The following is a 16,301-nucleotide window of genomic DNA, read 5'->3' on the forward strand; positions in this document are numbered from 1 at the left end:
ACCCAATTAAGGCTAATGAAGAACCACTGATGGGAAGAGAAGACTGCAGGAAGCAGCTGACAAGCATAACATGAAGGAATTCCATGAAGGTCTCTTTGCTGTGTATGGCATCAAATCCAACGGTACAGCCCCTGTCCTCACAGTAGACAATAACTGGCTTCTCACAGACAAAGGCAATATTCTCTCTTGTGGGAAGAGCACTTTGATAGTCTCCTGAACTGTCAATACACTAAGTCCGATGAAGTCACTGACTCACTCCCACAGCATCCTGTCCTGGAGGAGCTGTCCATGGCCCCTTTAGACGAGGATACTGAAGACATCAAGCCTCTGTCCACGGGCATGTCTGCAGGCCCTGATGGTACTCCACCTGAAAAGTACAAATGTGGAGATGCATACCTGGTCAGAAAACTCACCAGCTTTTTCAAGACTATATAGGAACAGGGTATAGTACCCTAGGAGTAAAAGGATGCTTTCACAATCCATCCGTACAAAAGGAAGGAAAGCGTATCTAGCTGTGACAACCATCACAGACTCTGACTGCTGTCTATAGTGGGGAAGATCCTTGCATGGGTTGTCCTCAACAGGCTTGTCTCTCACCTAGTGAACTCGGTATATCCAGAGTCACAGTTTGGCTTTCATGCTGGCTGTGGAACCCTGGACATGATTTTGTGAACAGAACAAGGACGTGTACATGGTGTTTGTTGACTTGACGAAGGCCTTTGACGTGGTGAATTGTGAGGGCCTATGGAAACTCCTTCATAAATTTGGCTGCGCAAAGAAGACGAGTGCTATCATCATTTCACAATGGCATGATAGCCAGGGTAATGGAGTGTGGTAACTCATCAGAAGCCTTCTCTGTCACCAGTGGCACTGAACAAGGATGCATAATGGCTCCAGTCCTCTTTGTCATCGTCTTTTTAGCCATGCTTTTATTTTCATTCCAGGACTTTGATAGAGGTGTATAAATCTGGTTCAGATTGGATGAGGGTCTATTCAATCTACAATGTCTCCGGGCCCACATCAAGGTAAACGAACAGCTATTAAAAGAGCTCCTGTTTGCTGGTGACTCATGCTCAAGGACATTCAATTTATCGTGGACCACTTTGCCTATGCCTCAAAATGTGTTGGTTTCACAGTCAGCCTGAAAAAGATGGAGGTCATGCACCAGTCAGTACCAGGCCACCAGTTTCATGAGGACCATTAACCCATTGTCACAAATGACAACACACTCCTTAAATAGGTCAGGAAATTCTGTTACATGGGTAGCATACTTTGCAGCAACATCCTGTTAGATGATGAGCTCACTCAGTGCCTAGCAAAGACCAGGCCCTGGAGGGAGCATGGAGTCTGCCTCAGAACAAAGATAAAAATCTGCCTCGCTGTTGTGTTCACCTCACTCCTCTATGGCTGTGAGACACGGACACTCTACCAATGCCACATCAAACAGCTGAAGAGCTTCCATCCTCGCTGCCTAAGATCCACCTGCAACACCAAGTGGCAGCACAGGATCCCAAAACTGAAGTCCTTGAGAGATGCCAAATCCCTGGCATCGCGAGCGTGCTCATCAGGGCTCAGCTTCACTGGGTCAGACATGGGGTCCGCATGGAGATCTCCCATATACTGAAAGACGTGCTCTACAGCCAAGTGAGCACAGGAACCCGCGCTAAGGGTCAACCCATCCTCAGATATAAAGACACCTTGAAGGCCATGAAAAGCATGAAAGATAGACAGTAAAACCTGGGAAATTGTTGCACTGGACAGACCCAGACGGAGGGGTCTGTGCCCTGGGGCCATGATTGCTTTTGAGGAGGATGTGTGAGGTCTTTGAAGGAGAAGAAAGCATTTCGTAAGGCCTTAAACCCACCCCCAACAATGACTACATTTGCAAGACATGCAACCCCATTTTCAAATCCCGGATTGGACTCGCTTCCCGTTTGAGAAGCCATAAAAACAAACAAACCCAGAACTCAAGTCAGCTCTAGCTGAACACACATCCACCAATGCGACAGGAGAATCCATCCTTCCATAAACATTAGTGCTTTGAAGGCAACAAACATATTGTTATTATTTTATTAATTTTTAAATGTTTATTTAAAGTAGAATAAGTAAGTGTGTGATTGGAGTCAAAAGCACAAATCTAGGCCTGGAAAATATTCATGTGAGTGCGGTTTTGTTGGCACAATTTTTCACAAGTTCTAGACCCAAAGCTGAGATTTATTTAATCAAGAAACAAAATTAATTGAATAGCAACATGGCCTAGTTTTTTTTTTCTGGGTGGACACAGACGTAGTTTATAAAATTAAATAATCTAGGCCCAGAATGAGCAAAGCACATGCTGAAGTCTGCTTGTGCTTGAAGTTCAGCGTGTGCTTAAATGCTTTGGTCAATCATGGCTCCACAGAAGGAATATCATGTGATCAGTAAAGCCATTTACATAGTCCATTCCAAACAGTGAATAACTAAGTGTAACAGTTTGTGAGTAGCCTGTAGGGGCTGGCATTTGTTCACAAACTTTTTGTCATGCAATGCTAAATTAAACACACAAACAAAAACTTTGTAAATGATCATGGGCTCTGTCACAACTTGAAAACAGAACAAAAGGCTGAATTCACCAAATAAACTATTCTCAACAGTTGGACCAGCTCTAATTACAATGATTAATTCTTCATAGTTTTCAGCAATATAAAATGAACTGCTTTAACTGCAAAATAGATAATAGTGTCTGTTGTACCAGCCATAAAAGTCCCTAAGTCCTAATTTGTCGTGCAGAAAACTCTAGTAGTTTGGTCCATATTAATCAGCTTGGATTTCCTGGATATAATTGTTCTTAACTAGCTCACACACAGTAATGGACTGCTAAATTGGAAATGAAGAACAAATAGCTCTAAAAAAGATCTGGGCAATTTTTTTCCCCTTACCGCCACATTACAATAATAGCCATTCATAACAAAACCAATTAAGTATTCTCTATTTAATATCTCACTGTGTCATTCAGCAAAACCACTTTTTTCCTCATTTACTTTCCTCTATTTCTTTTATTACCAATTACACAAACTCCACTGGTTATTCAGATTACCAGAAGAACTTGCACAAGTGGAGTGCCCCAAGGGTCGGTCCTGGGGCCGGTTTTGTTCAATATCTTCATAAATGATCTGGAGGATGGTGTGGATTGCACTCTCAGCAAATTTGCGGATGATACTAAACTGGGAGGAGTGGTAGATACGCTGGAGGGGAGGGATAGGATACAGAAGGACCTAGACAAATTGGAGGATTGGGCCAAAAGAAATCTGATGAGGTTCAATAAGGATAAGTGCAGGGTCCTGCACTTAGGACGGAAGAACCCAATGCACAGCTACAGACTAGGGACCGAATGGCTAGGCAGCAGTTCTGCGGAAAAGGACCTAGGGGTGACAGTGGACGAGAAGCTGGATATGAGTCAGCAGTGTGCCCTTGTTGCCAAGAAGGCCAATGGCATTTTGGGATGTATAAGTAGGGGCATAGCGAGCAGATCGAGGGACGTGATCGTTTCCCCTCTATTCGACATTGGTGAGGCCTCATCTGGAGTACTGTGTCCAGTTTTGGGCCCCACACTTCAAGAAGGATGTGGATAAATTGGAGAGAGTCCAGCGAAGGGCAACAAAAATGATTAGGGGTCTGGAACACATGAGTTATGAGGAGAGGCTGAGGGAGCTGGGATTGTTTAGCCTGCAGAAGAGAAGAATGAGGGGGGATTTGATAGCTGCTTTCAACTACCTGAAAGGGGGTTCCAAAGAGGATGGCTCTAAACTGTTCTCAATGGTAGCAGATGACAGAACGAGGAGTAATGGTCTCAAGTTGCAGTGGGGGAGGTTTAGATTGGATATTAGGAAAAACTTTTTCACTAAGAGGGTGGTGAAACACTGGAATGCGTTACCTAGGGAGGTGGTAGAATCTCCTTCCTTAGAGGTTTTTAAGGTCAGGCTTGACAAAGCCCTGGCTGGGATGATTTAACTGGGAATTGGTCCTGCTTCGTGCAGGGGGTTGGACTAGATGACCTTCTGGGGTTCCTTCCAACCCTGATATTCTATGATTCTAAGTTTATGGTTTATTTTTTTAAAATTATTATTCTTCAAATCCAACAAGCTATGGATATGGGACAGAATACAGAAAAGCTGTCTGTTTGCGAGGGTATTTTAAAATTCAGTCACTAAAAGCTATATTATCCATAAACATTCTCGGCATGCAATTCGGGTGGAAATCAAAACCAGCAGGACCCTTTGAGATTCTCTGATGACAGGCATTGCAGAAGATCAAATCATTATAACTTGCATAAGTGGCACATGCGCAACCTGAATGGAGCAGGGTCAGTTCAAGGGACTGCAGTGTCAGCTCTTCAGGAGTGTGTTTCGGGAGTACAGCTGGCAAGCGGGGTGGACCACATGAAGAAAGGAATGGTGAAGAAGAGTGCCCTTTCCTGACATCCATGATCCAAGTATGGCCTCCTGCCAGAGCATAAATCTGTGAAACTGGCCTTGAGATTTGATGTATTTAACATCAAGGTGCTATGGCACAAAAAATCATATGCCTCTGCATTTCGGAGGCACTGAACTTCGTGGCTAGAATCCAGGCATATTTTAAGAAAGAGGAACCCCAAAGAAAAGCCAGCATGCGAGTGAGTATATCCCCTTCCATCCAAACCCCACTGAATTCCAGGGGGCTAAGGCCTTTGTATCTGATCACCCGTTCCAGGTCAGACCGAAACGAAAAGGGGCTTTCCTAGTTGAAATAATGCCAAAGTTTCAAATGGTTGTGTTTTTAAATTTTGGTGCTAAAACATCCAAACTCTAATCTAAATTGAATCCAGGATACAAACACCACCTGCTCCTCCCTTCTCAAGCAAGTATATTACCTCTATCCTATACCAAAAGCTGCACAAAGGTTGCAAGGTTAAGTACTCAAGAGTCAGGAAATTAGTGACATAACTCTGCTTTTGTTGTATTATGATACAATACAGGCTGCCTGATTGAGGCAGCTTTAAACTGGATCAGTGCAAAGAGGACTTAACCAGGGTTGAGGATCTAGTCCAGTGTGCCTTTAACTCAGCCTCTGTGCATCTCACAAGGTATACTACTGCCTTGGCTTTATCCCTGCTTATTTACAACCTCAGATGGAGTACAGGGGATGAGGTCAAGGTTCTGCTCTGTGCACCTTGCTTCAGTCATGGTCCCAGATGATGACCCTAATTAGAAAGTTAACTTAGCTGCGTACATTTCCTTAGCTAAGCACTTCCTGAGCAAGCAGAATAAAATCTACTGAGCATGCTCAGAACTATTTTGCAATTCTAACAAGTAGGCTTGGAAGGATTCAAAATTTTTATCTGTAAATGTCGATAAACACAGATGTCACTGCACATAAACAAACTGATGAAACAGTATTTCCATGAATAATCATTACAATTTATAAATAGGCAAAGTAAGATAAGTACTGCTTGAGAACTTATTAGTTTCATATTTACTTGGTATATTTTGACGTGATGTTTACAATTTGTGTTTTAACAGTTATAAAGCTTTTATCTTTTTGAATCTCAACATCTATGGTTATTAAATAATTATTGTCTGACACTCACCCCCACCCACACCCATTCTGTGACCTTCCTACAAAGGAGAAAACTTAAATCAATAAAAATAAAAAAATAAAATGCTTACAAATACACATAGATATGATCTGTTGAAATTATCAACAAATAAAAATCAAATTCTGCTGTCTTCCCGTAAGCTGGTCAATGCAAAAGCAATCTTGTCTAGAATAAAACATGCACAATGGTGACCTTTCCCACGTCAAACTCTAACATCTAAATCCCAGCCATTTTGACTCTAGCATTGTTAAAGTTCCAAGAATTTTTTAAATTTTTTTTTTACGAATGAGAAAACTGTAAACCTTTTTTGCACAAACTTAAAAATAAAAATCTATTCACAGAAAGCACATATAGAAAACTGTAGCCTCAAAGGTGAAAGATTCATAAACATGAGCAACCAAAAACAGTATTACAATAGAAACTGATGCAATCTGACCAACCACAACATCTATATTCAAATATATAGACAATGGTTCCCATGTCTGTCATTCAAACTTCTCAATCAGAAATACATGTCAAGTATTCCACTTTGGTTTTTACTGCACTGAGATGATGAGGTGATACAGCATGAAACATGCATGTTGGTTACTTCTATTTTCTTAGCACAATATTTATCTGCCAATTCAGGGCTACCATATAGCAACAATGTCATCAGTGCCGGACCAGAAACAAGACTACAGAGAAATTCTTGCCTGGACCAGAAAAAATAGCTTTACTTTTAAGATTCCTCTAATCCTACAATCATTAAACTGGATTCAATCCTATAATCCTGATTACCAGCACTTTTTATGGCAACTGATTTTGTCTGCAGTATCTTCTTACATATGAATATGTATTTCACCACTGTTTAATAATATACAGCATTTTTCTATTTTGGCCTTTGTTCAAATTTAGCATTAAAGTAAGAGACATCTCTCAATATTAAAATGATAGATACAGTTTTAATTAATTAATTATTTGAAATATATTGAGATATAGATATAAATAATACTGAAAAAAGAATATCGGTAATATATATAATTATATATACTGTGAAAAAGTTCCTACTCTACCTTGGTGGGTCTTGTGCTTATTGGCGGATTTGCTCGCCTTGGAGCTTCACGGCAGCCCTCAGCTTGGCCGTTTTTCTGAACCCACAGTCCAGGTCGACTCCTCCTGTGTCTGACCAGGAATTGGGAGGATTTGGGGGGAACCCAGGCCCGCCCTCTACTCAGGGCCCTGTGGAATGCAGCTGTCTAGAGTGCCTCCTGGAACAGCTGTGCGACAGCTACAACTCCCTGGGCTACTTCCCCATGGCCTCCTCCCAACACCTTCTTTATCCTCACCATAGGACCTTCCTCCCGGTGTCTGATAATGCTTGTACACCTCAGTCCTCTAACAGTCCACGTTCTCACTCTCATCTCCTAGTGCCTCTTGTTCCCTGCTCCTCACACACACACACACCACAAACTGAAGTGAGCTCCTTTTTAAAACCCAGGTGCCCTGATTAGCCTGCCTTAATTGATTCTAGCAGCTTCTTGATTGGCTGCAGGTGTTCTAATCAGCCTGTCTTAATTGTCTCCAGAAGGTTCCGGATTGTTCTAGAACCTTCCCTGTTGGGAAACGGAACGTCCCTCGCTTGCTCCTTAGCTACCTGCTTTCTATTCTTTCCTAAAGCCCCCTGGCCTGGATTTTTCTTACTTTTTGAGCCTGCCTTAGTTCTCCCCCCGGACCGGGCCAGACGCTTTTTTGTTTCGTCTTATCTTTCTGCCGTTTTCTGCTGCTGTTGAGTGCTGGTCAGCTGCCAACTTGCCGCCAGCACCCCCTGCCACGCCTGCTCCCGGGCGCAGCTATTTGCCTCAGCTGAAATCCCCGCAGGAGGGGGGGAAGATTGCCGACCCACTATCCGGAGGGGGGAGTGGAAGCCCCCAGACCCAGCCGTTTTGCTGTCAGCTTATTTCTGCAATTCTTCTCGGTCTGCCAAAAGCCTTGGAACACAGCCAACACAGCTGGAGAAGAAGAAGATAGCAGACAGAAGAAATCACCCAGGAAAGCTACAAATCATTGTGGAGGGGGCCGTAAGACTGAGTAACTTTTTGAATTATACTCTCGTGGAGGGGAGTTTGACTGTGGCTTAATTGCGTTTGTAGCGGCACAGGGGGTGTGGCATGGAGCTGCCCCCCGATCCACCGGTGCCCCCCACAACTTTATTACAACTGTCACGGCCCCCCCGCCATCTGTCCCTGCTGGCAACCTGCCATCTGCCTCGGATCCAGCTGTTTGCTTTGAACTTTGCCTTTCGGACTGGACATAACAGCCGACCAAACGAGACTTTTTGGACAAACGTGCGTGGGTCCAACCCTCCCCCCCCCGGGACTGTTTATCCCACAGCTTGCCCCTATTACCGGACCCCAATTCTTGTTTTCCCCCCCTTCCAGTCCAACCCGTTTGGTACCACCACCCCGCCCCCGCCTGCAGCCCAGCAGGGAGGAGCGGTTAATCTGCTTCTCCCTCCCCCCTCCTCCTTCCGGTGTCTCCCCGTCTCTCCCTGCTCACAATGCCACGAACACCCCCACCAATAAGAAACCCACCCCCCCCCAGCCCTCCGCATGACGCCTCTCATTATTGCAACCTTGAACACCAGGGGCTGTAGGATGGCTCTCCGCAGGTCCCAGGTGCTCTCTGACCTTCGGGAAGGGGGGTACTCTGTAGCTTTCCTGCAGGAGACCCATCCGGATCCGACCGTCGAGGACAGGTGGCGGCTGGAGTGGGGGGATGGGGTACACTTTAGCCACTTCACGACTTGGCAAGCTGGAGTGGCAACCCTGTTCTCCCCCACCCTACGGCCCGAGGTGCTAGGGGTCACTGAGGCCATGCTGGGCCACCTGCTGCACCTTCGAGTCCATATGGAGGGGCTCGTGATCAACCTTGTGAACATCTATTCCCCACAAACGAGCCCAAAGCAGCCACAATTCTATCAGCGGGTGTCCGACTTTCTCGGCACCCTAGATTCACACGAGTGCCTGGTCCTGGGAGGGGACTTTAACACCACCCTCAAGGAACAGGACCGCTCAGGGGCCGAGCCGAGCCCAGCCGCCGCGAACATTCTCCGAGGAATAGTCGAACATCACTCCCTAGTGGACGTCTGGCGTGACCATCACCCAGATGACACTTCCACGTTCACTTTTGTCCGGGTGGAGGCCCATCGGTCACACCACTCTCGGTTGGACCGTATTTACTTATCCCGTTTCCATCTTTCACAGGCCCATTCCTCCACCATTCGGCCGGCCTCATTCTCCGACCATCATTTAGCCACCGTAACGGTCTCCCTCCGTGCAAAGAGACCGGGGCCGGCCTATTGGCACTTTAATAACAGCCTGTTGGAGGACGAGAGCTTTGTGATGTCCTTCCGGGAGTTTTGGCTGGCCTGGCGAGAGCAGTGGCGTGCCTTTCCCTCGGTGCGGCGATGGTGGGATCTCGGGAACGTGCGCGCCAAGCTCTTCTGCCGTGACTACACTCGGGGCACCAGCTGACGGTGAAATGCGGCGATGGAGCAGTTGGAATGGGAGGTCTTAGAGATGGAGAGGCGCCTGGCAGCCGATCCCGAGGACCCGTCCCTCTGCGGAGCGTGCCGGGAGAAGCGGGAGGAGCTCCAGGCCCTCGAGAACCACCGGGCCCGAGGTGCCTTTGTTCGGTCCCGCATCCGCCTCCTTCGGGAGATGGACCGCGGCTCCCACTTCTTCTATGCCCTGGAAAAAACGAGGGGGGCCAACACGTCACCTGCCTTCTAGCGGAAGATGGCACCCCCCTCATGGATCCGGAGGAGATGTGTGGGAGGGCCCGTGACTTCTACACAAGCCTTTTCTCCCCGGATCCAACCGATCCTGGCGCTTGCAGGGTGCTCTGGAAGGAATTCCCCACAGTCAGCATGGGCGACTGAGACTGGCTGGAGCTGCCTCTCACCCTGGCCGAGTTCTCGGAAGCCCTCCATCGCATGCCCACCAATAAATCTCCAGGCATGGACGGGCTGACCGTGGAGTTTTACCACGCGTTCTGGGACATCCTCGGCCCAGACCTAGTCACTGTCTGGGCTGAGTCCTTGCAGAGCAGGGTCCTCCTTCTGTCGTGCAGGCGAGCGGTGCTCGCCTTGTTGCCGAAGAAGGGGGACCTCCGTGATTCACGAAACTGGTGTCCCGTCTCACTCCTTAGCACGGATTACAAAATCGTAGCGAAAGCAATCTCGCTGCGGCTAGGGTCCGTGATGGCGCACGTGATCCACCCAGACCAGACCTATACTGTCCCGGGTCGCAGCATTTTTGACAACCTATTTCTAGTCCGAGACCTTTTGGAACTCGGGCGGAGAGATGGTCTGTCGTTCGCCCTCCTGTCTCTTGATCAGGAGAAGGCATTCGATAGAGTAGACCATGGGTACCTCCTGAGCACTCTGCAGGCTTTTGGATTTGGACCTCAGTTTGTGAGTTTTCTCCGGGTGCTGTATGCCTCCGCGGAGTGTTTGGTTAGGCTCAACTGGACCCTGACTGAACCGGTCAGCTTCGGGCGAAGAGTACGGCAGGGGTGCCCCCTCTCGGGCCAGCTGTACGCTCTGGTGATCGAGCCTTTCCTCTGTCTCCTCCGCAGGAGGTTGACAGGGTTGATGCTGAGGGAGCCGGAGCTGCGGCTGGTCCTGTCGGCGTACGCCAATGACGTACTCCTTGTGGTCCAGGACCCGGGCGACTTGGCGCGAGTGGAGGCATGCCAGGCCATCTATTCGGCAGCCTCCTCCGCCCGAGTCAACTGGGTCAAGAGCTCTGGCTTGGCGGTGGGGGACTGGCGGCAGGTAAGCTCCCTCCCACCCGCGCTTCAGACCATTCGGTGGAGTGCAGGTCCACTGCTCTATCTCGGCGTTTACCTTTCCGCCACGCACCCTTCCCCACCAGAGAACTGGCAAAATTTAGAGGGCAGGGTGATAGAGCGGATCCGGAAATGGATGAGGCTACTCCGATGTCTCTCCCTCCGAGGGAGAGCACTGGTGCTTAACCAACTAGTCCTGTCCACGCTCTGGTACCGGCTCAACACCCTGGCTCTGGCCCCGGGTTTCCTGACATTGATTCTGGGGTTCTTTTGGTCAGGAATGCACTGGGCCCCTGTAGGGGTTCTTCATCTACCCCTGAAGGAAGGAGGACAGGGCCTGAAGTGTCTGCACACTCAGGTCTGCATCTTCCGCCTCCAGGCCCTACAGAGGCTCCTTGATAGTGCAGGCAGTTCGGCGTGGAGCATACTGGCGCATGCCATCCTGTGCCACATCCGAGGGCTCCGATATGACCGGCAGCTCTTTTATCTCTGTCTGGGAGGTCTTCCGCGAGACCTCTCCGGGCTGCCGGTCTTCTACCAGGACCTCCTCCGGACTTGGAAACGGTTTTTAACGACCAGGTCCGTGGCAGCCACCGAGGGGGCAGATCTCCTCGCGGAGCCCCTGCTACACAACCCCCAGCTCCATGTGCAGGTGGCGGAGTCCCGCTCGGTGCGCCAGAGCTTGATCCTGGCAGAAGTCATGAGAGTCAGAGACCTCCTAGACTATGACCGGGGAGACTGCCTGGATCCCCTGATGCTCGCTCAGCGCATGGGGCTCTCCAGACCTCGTACCCCCCGGCACGTACTTCAGGGGGTGAAGGCCGCTTTGCCACCCGCTGCTAGAGCTTACCTCAATCGGGTCCTGCTCGAGGGCACGCCCCACCCACCCTCTACTCCAGGCCCGCCAGACCTTTTAATTGGACCCCTGCCCTGTAGACCCAATTGACCCCCGACCCCTTTACTGCAGCCGGTATGCTTCCAAACTGTGCCAAGGAAACATCTATACACGCTCGTGCTCCACACGTTTCACGCCCTCACCCTAGTGTCCCGCCCCGACACAAAGTGGCGAGACCTTCTGCCACCTTTGGAGGGTGAGCAGCCCCGGTGGGCCAGCCTATATTCCACCTTGGTTCCGAGGCCTGTTGGGGACATCAGTTGGCGGCTCCTTCACGGAGCTGTGAGCACGGGCACGTACGTGGCGCAGTTCAACCCCATCCCAGATACTTGTCCCTTTTGCGGTGTGAGGGAAACCCTGGCGCACGTATATTTGGAGTGCGCCAGGCTACAGCCCCTGTTCCAGCTCCTCACAAATCTTTTATTACGTTTTTGGTTGCATTTTTCCCCTCACCTTTTTATTTATGCACTCCCCATCCGTGGCCTCACAAAGTCACGGGATATCCTAGTTAACCTCCTCCTGGCCCTGGCTAAAACGGCCATCTATAAAACCAGAGAGAGGAGGTTGGCCGATGGAGTTTCCTGTGACTGTGGGGCCATTTTCCGATCCTCGGTCAGTTCACGTATCTGGGCGGAGTTCCTCTGGGCGGCGTCCACCAACTCCCTTGATGCTTTTGAGGAGCTGTCCAAGGCTCTCTGCTCGGTGTCCCCGTCCGGCTTCCTTTGTTTTGACCCTTTGATTGGGGGAGAGAGTAAGGGACCCCAGCCCCAGCCATTGCTGCTGCGGACACCACCACCTTAGAGGGGTCCTTTCTCACGTGGGTGCACGTGCCTCCCTCCGGGTTGTCCACCCCACAGCCGGCCCCTTTTGTTGGGTGCTTTCAGAAGAGGGAACTGTTGGTGACACTCGGGCGTGGCGCCAGGTAACTCGAGGGGGTGGCAGACCTTGAGAGTCGATGAAGCCCCCTCGCTCTGGGCCACCAGGTAACTCGGAAGGGTGGAAGACCACGAGAGTCGAGGAAACCCCCCGCTCTGGGCCCAGGCAAGCTTGAACACTTCCCTCCCCTAAAGCTAATGAGAAAACAATTGTGATTGGTTGCTGTGTTACACATTGAATATGCTGTTGTTTTGTTTTGTAAGTGTGTTATGCAAATAAAAAAAAACCACCTTTTTTGCTTCAAAAAAAAATTACTCTCCTGTAGCCATGTGGCCTGACCCTGTCACAATACAAAACATATATCTAAAATGTACTGTATCATACTCTAATGATCAAAAATATAAAGAATAACCTAGTAATTTTCAAATGCTAAGTGATTATATATGTATAAGCAAAAATCTGTTTTGAAAAGATTTGTAGATTTAAACTGAAATATGATGAAAATGTTTCTAACAGTTTCACTGAAATCTCCTTTTTGACTTTTGCATCACAAACAACCACCAAAATTCCCAGGAATCAATTACTTGGAGCTTTTGCATTATAGAAACCAACACAATTTTAATTTCATCCGATCCTAAGACAGTAAGTGAGAAAAGTTTACTAATATGTGCAGTCATTTACAATTGCAGTCTATATATAAAATGACAATATATCTGGAGAATTAACTGAATAGTTAGCTACATTCCGCTAATCAAGGAGCCACAAACATGGTTTATGGGTACATTACTCAAGAGCAAAATTCAATAATCTTTCAGGATGCAAAATAAGGAACCCGTGCAGCTCCCTTTAAGAACTGGAGGTTTCTACTGAACATACAAATACTCTTGAATAGGAAACTGTTGCTATAATAATCTCATATATGACCATGTTGTAGAGAACAAGTTACAAGGTTGGAGGCCTAATGTCACATCTAGTAATGCAGATCAGCACTTAGATGCCCAAATAACTGCTTGTGATACCTAAAAAATCCTTTGAACATTCAAATTTAGAAAGGAGCATCCTAACTTACGAGTCCAGATTTGTAAACAGGGATCATGGCAGTAAAAGCAGAGATACAGATTACATACAAATGGCTGTAAAATCACAAGTGTGAAACATTCTGACATCTTTGCAAAGGGTGACTCTCCATCCTTAAACCTAGCATTTTCCTTTTCTGATGGCATGAGGCATCAGGAGGGAGCGCAAACCATGAAGAGATGGTGCTCCTTACTTCTGCATGCGGACAGAATCCTCCATCCATCCATCCATCCATCCATCCATCCATCCTTGGGCAGGGTTCTCCACCTCCACACCACTGTCAAACTCCTGCCTGGGAGCCTACTGAGAACCCTTCATGGAACTGAGGTTGCAAATGTGGAGAGGGGAGGGGGCCAGTGGAAGGAATGCACCTTGCCTCTCCCTTACAACAGGAATTCTGCTGAAAACAGGGAACCTGGTTTGATCTGCAACGGCCCCTGAACTGGGCAAGTCACAGAGAACCGGGTAGAGTCACAGAGCTACTGTGTAAAAGGATCCTGGCCTCTTGTATATCTTCTGAGGTCTGTGCAGATTTCAGGAGAATGGGGATCTGTTGGCTTTGCTGCTTCTTATGCAGGGATGCAAACTCCACCCTCACTCTCAGAAGAATTTGAAGAAAACTAAGACACATCGTGGGAGTTTTTTCCCCCCGAGCCTTTTCATGATGTTTAACCCCAAAAGGGGACAATGTGGGCCCAGCATTTTTACTGGCAGTATCTAATCCACTCTTTTACTCCATATCTGTCATAATTATCAGAGACACCGGCCAGAGGGTGCAGATTCTGCTTGCTTGGGTAAGCATAGCATTAGGCAGTTTTCACAGTGTCAGTATTTTTTAATTTAAGAAATTTCTATTCCCTTCCAAAGTCTGGAATGGCTCACTCTGAACTGTACTAACCTTCTGGGGAAATGTACAGTAAGAAAGGTTGCAAAGTAGCATACAGTGAAATCTGCGCTAAGGACCATTTTCCACCAGGCAGCATCCCACATCAAGCAGCCTTTAAAATCACCTTTAAAGATTCCACCACAATTTTACCTGACCTTTATCTAACAGCACCAGGCATGACTCTCCTGTTCCTTACTCCACTGGGGACTAGGAATAACTCCAACGAAGATATTGGACTAAGTGAAATGAGAACCAGGGTTACAACCTCGACTAAAGCCGCAGAAACGTGCTGGTCCTTTGGGTAATTATGTCATTATACAGGAAAAAAAACAACAACCCCTCCACAACAGGCACAGACTGAATGATTTCCACTGTGAGGTTCTGGTGCTACTGTAAACTCTGAAAGCAAAACTTGTATGCTTATAGCATCCCCAGATAGGACCACACACCCATCATTCAGAACTTTCAGATTTTATACATACAAGGTTTAAAAGGAAAACGAAACATTATGGAAGCCCAAAAAGAGCATCCGGAGCCAGGCAATGTCTCGTTTCCTCTTATTTAATGATCATTTAAAAGTGACCAAACTACAGGTTTTTTTCCTTTTAACTTGAAAAAATTAAAAAAAAAACCCCTAATCTAAAACTTAGTAGTAGCCTGGGGTGAATTTTTATGGATGATTTATGTATAAATCTCTGAAAAAAGGGCTTTATAATGAAAGTAATAGCTCAACCTTACTGCAGCGCTGGGAACAGTGATACTATAATTAATGTATTATTTCAGTTGTGGGAGACACTGACAGTTGCTTTTTGCTCTTAGGAAGAAATTTATAGAGTGACTGAGAAAGGAGTCATGGAAAAGAATTACACTAAAGGGGAACAGAAATCCTTGTAGCAAAGACATATCCTTACAATCTCGCTCCCAAACCTTATAAAACTCTGGCATTGACAGTGTTACCCCATGGTGTTATTTATACCTTTCCCCTCTATTAGATGGCAGTGACACACACCTGGAGGATATATTTTATGGCAGTGAGGGGCTTTTCTTTCTTTCTTTGTTTTGTAATGATGAATGAAATTAAATATTGTATCAGAATCAAAGGGAAAAAGTGATTAATTTTTAATGTATATTGTCGATGAAATCGATGTACTTACTGGTTCAACGTCAAATGCGTAAAGCGCATACTCCCGATCAGGTGACACTTCATAGCGAATGGCCTTTAAGGACTCCTAAAAAATAATCAGATGTTAAAATACAAGAGATTTTGTAGTTCTAAAGCCTCATATGTCAAACTATTTTCATGCTCGTCATGGGGGGAGGGAGGGAGGGAAGTATTGTCTGACTTCATTTTTTTAGAAGACACTTGTAAATCCTACTTTGTCTTGATAAAAAGGTGAACAGATTATACACATCTGTGCATATGCCCTTACACCTGCACACCCTGTGGAGGCACAGTACCATGTCTCACTCATGTGTTTTTCTCCCCTGCTCATTTCCTTCCCTCACACTAAGATCCATCTACAGTACCACATATGTGTAGTCCTATGCAAAAAGCTGATGGAGTGGGAAGTAGGTGCAAATGCATGTCAGGATGGGGACAGAAAACACAGGATAGTAAAAACTGGAGAGGACTCTGTCCTTCTCTTCCCCTCAGAGGCTGAGCCTGTGTTGTTGTCTTCTCCTTTGTTTGTAAACTCCTGAGGCAGGAACCCCTGCCATCTTCTATACCTGGGACATGCCCAACACACTGCTGGTGCTGCATAAAAGCTACATTGTGACTTGGGTTATGTGCCTGCCCCATGGAGTAAGAACCCCCCTTGCATGCCTATGCAGGCTATCTTGGAGCTGACAGCATAGGAGTAAACAGGCCTACTTATTTTTTTACTTCCTCCCTGTAGCTGAAGGGCAGGAAGTGAATGAGAAGCAATAGGAAAAGCCTTGGTTCCACCCAATTATCCACAGTCACTGGTCGAGGTATCTGAGCCACCAAACAGGGGTGGAGGAATAGTAAATCACTGCTGGTACAGGCCAACCATAAAACATACTGCCACCCACCCCTAGTGAGAGCAATGCAGAATCAGAGTAGGGATTGTTCCTCACAGGGGTCTCTGAGTCACCATGTC

General features: G+C 47.2%; 1 protein-coding gene across 7 annotated transcripts in view; it reads right to left on the bottom strand.

Moving 5' to 3' along the window:
* Window positions 1–16,301, bottom strand: part of DPP6 (dipeptidyl peptidase like 6) — an 816,817-nt gene that overhangs the window by 221,619 nt on the left and 578,897 nt on the right. For all 7 annotated transcript variants that reach the window (XM_073334581.1, XM_073334585.1, XM_073334583.1 and 4 more), the window contains one exon: window positions 15,333–15,407. In XM_073334581.1, the coding sequence (XP_073190682.1) occupies window positions 15,333–15,407 (75 nt within the window). The remainder of the gene's footprint in view (window positions 1–15,332; window positions 15,408–16,301) is intronic.

The sequence above is a fragment of the Lepidochelys kempii genome, chromosome 2 (genome assembly GCF_965140265.1).
Source record: "Lepidochelys kempii isolate rLepKem1 chromosome 2, rLepKem1.hap2, whole genome shotgun sequence".
Taxonomy (NCBI): Eukaryota; Metazoa; Chordata; order Testudines; family Cheloniidae; genus Lepidochelys; species Lepidochelys kempii.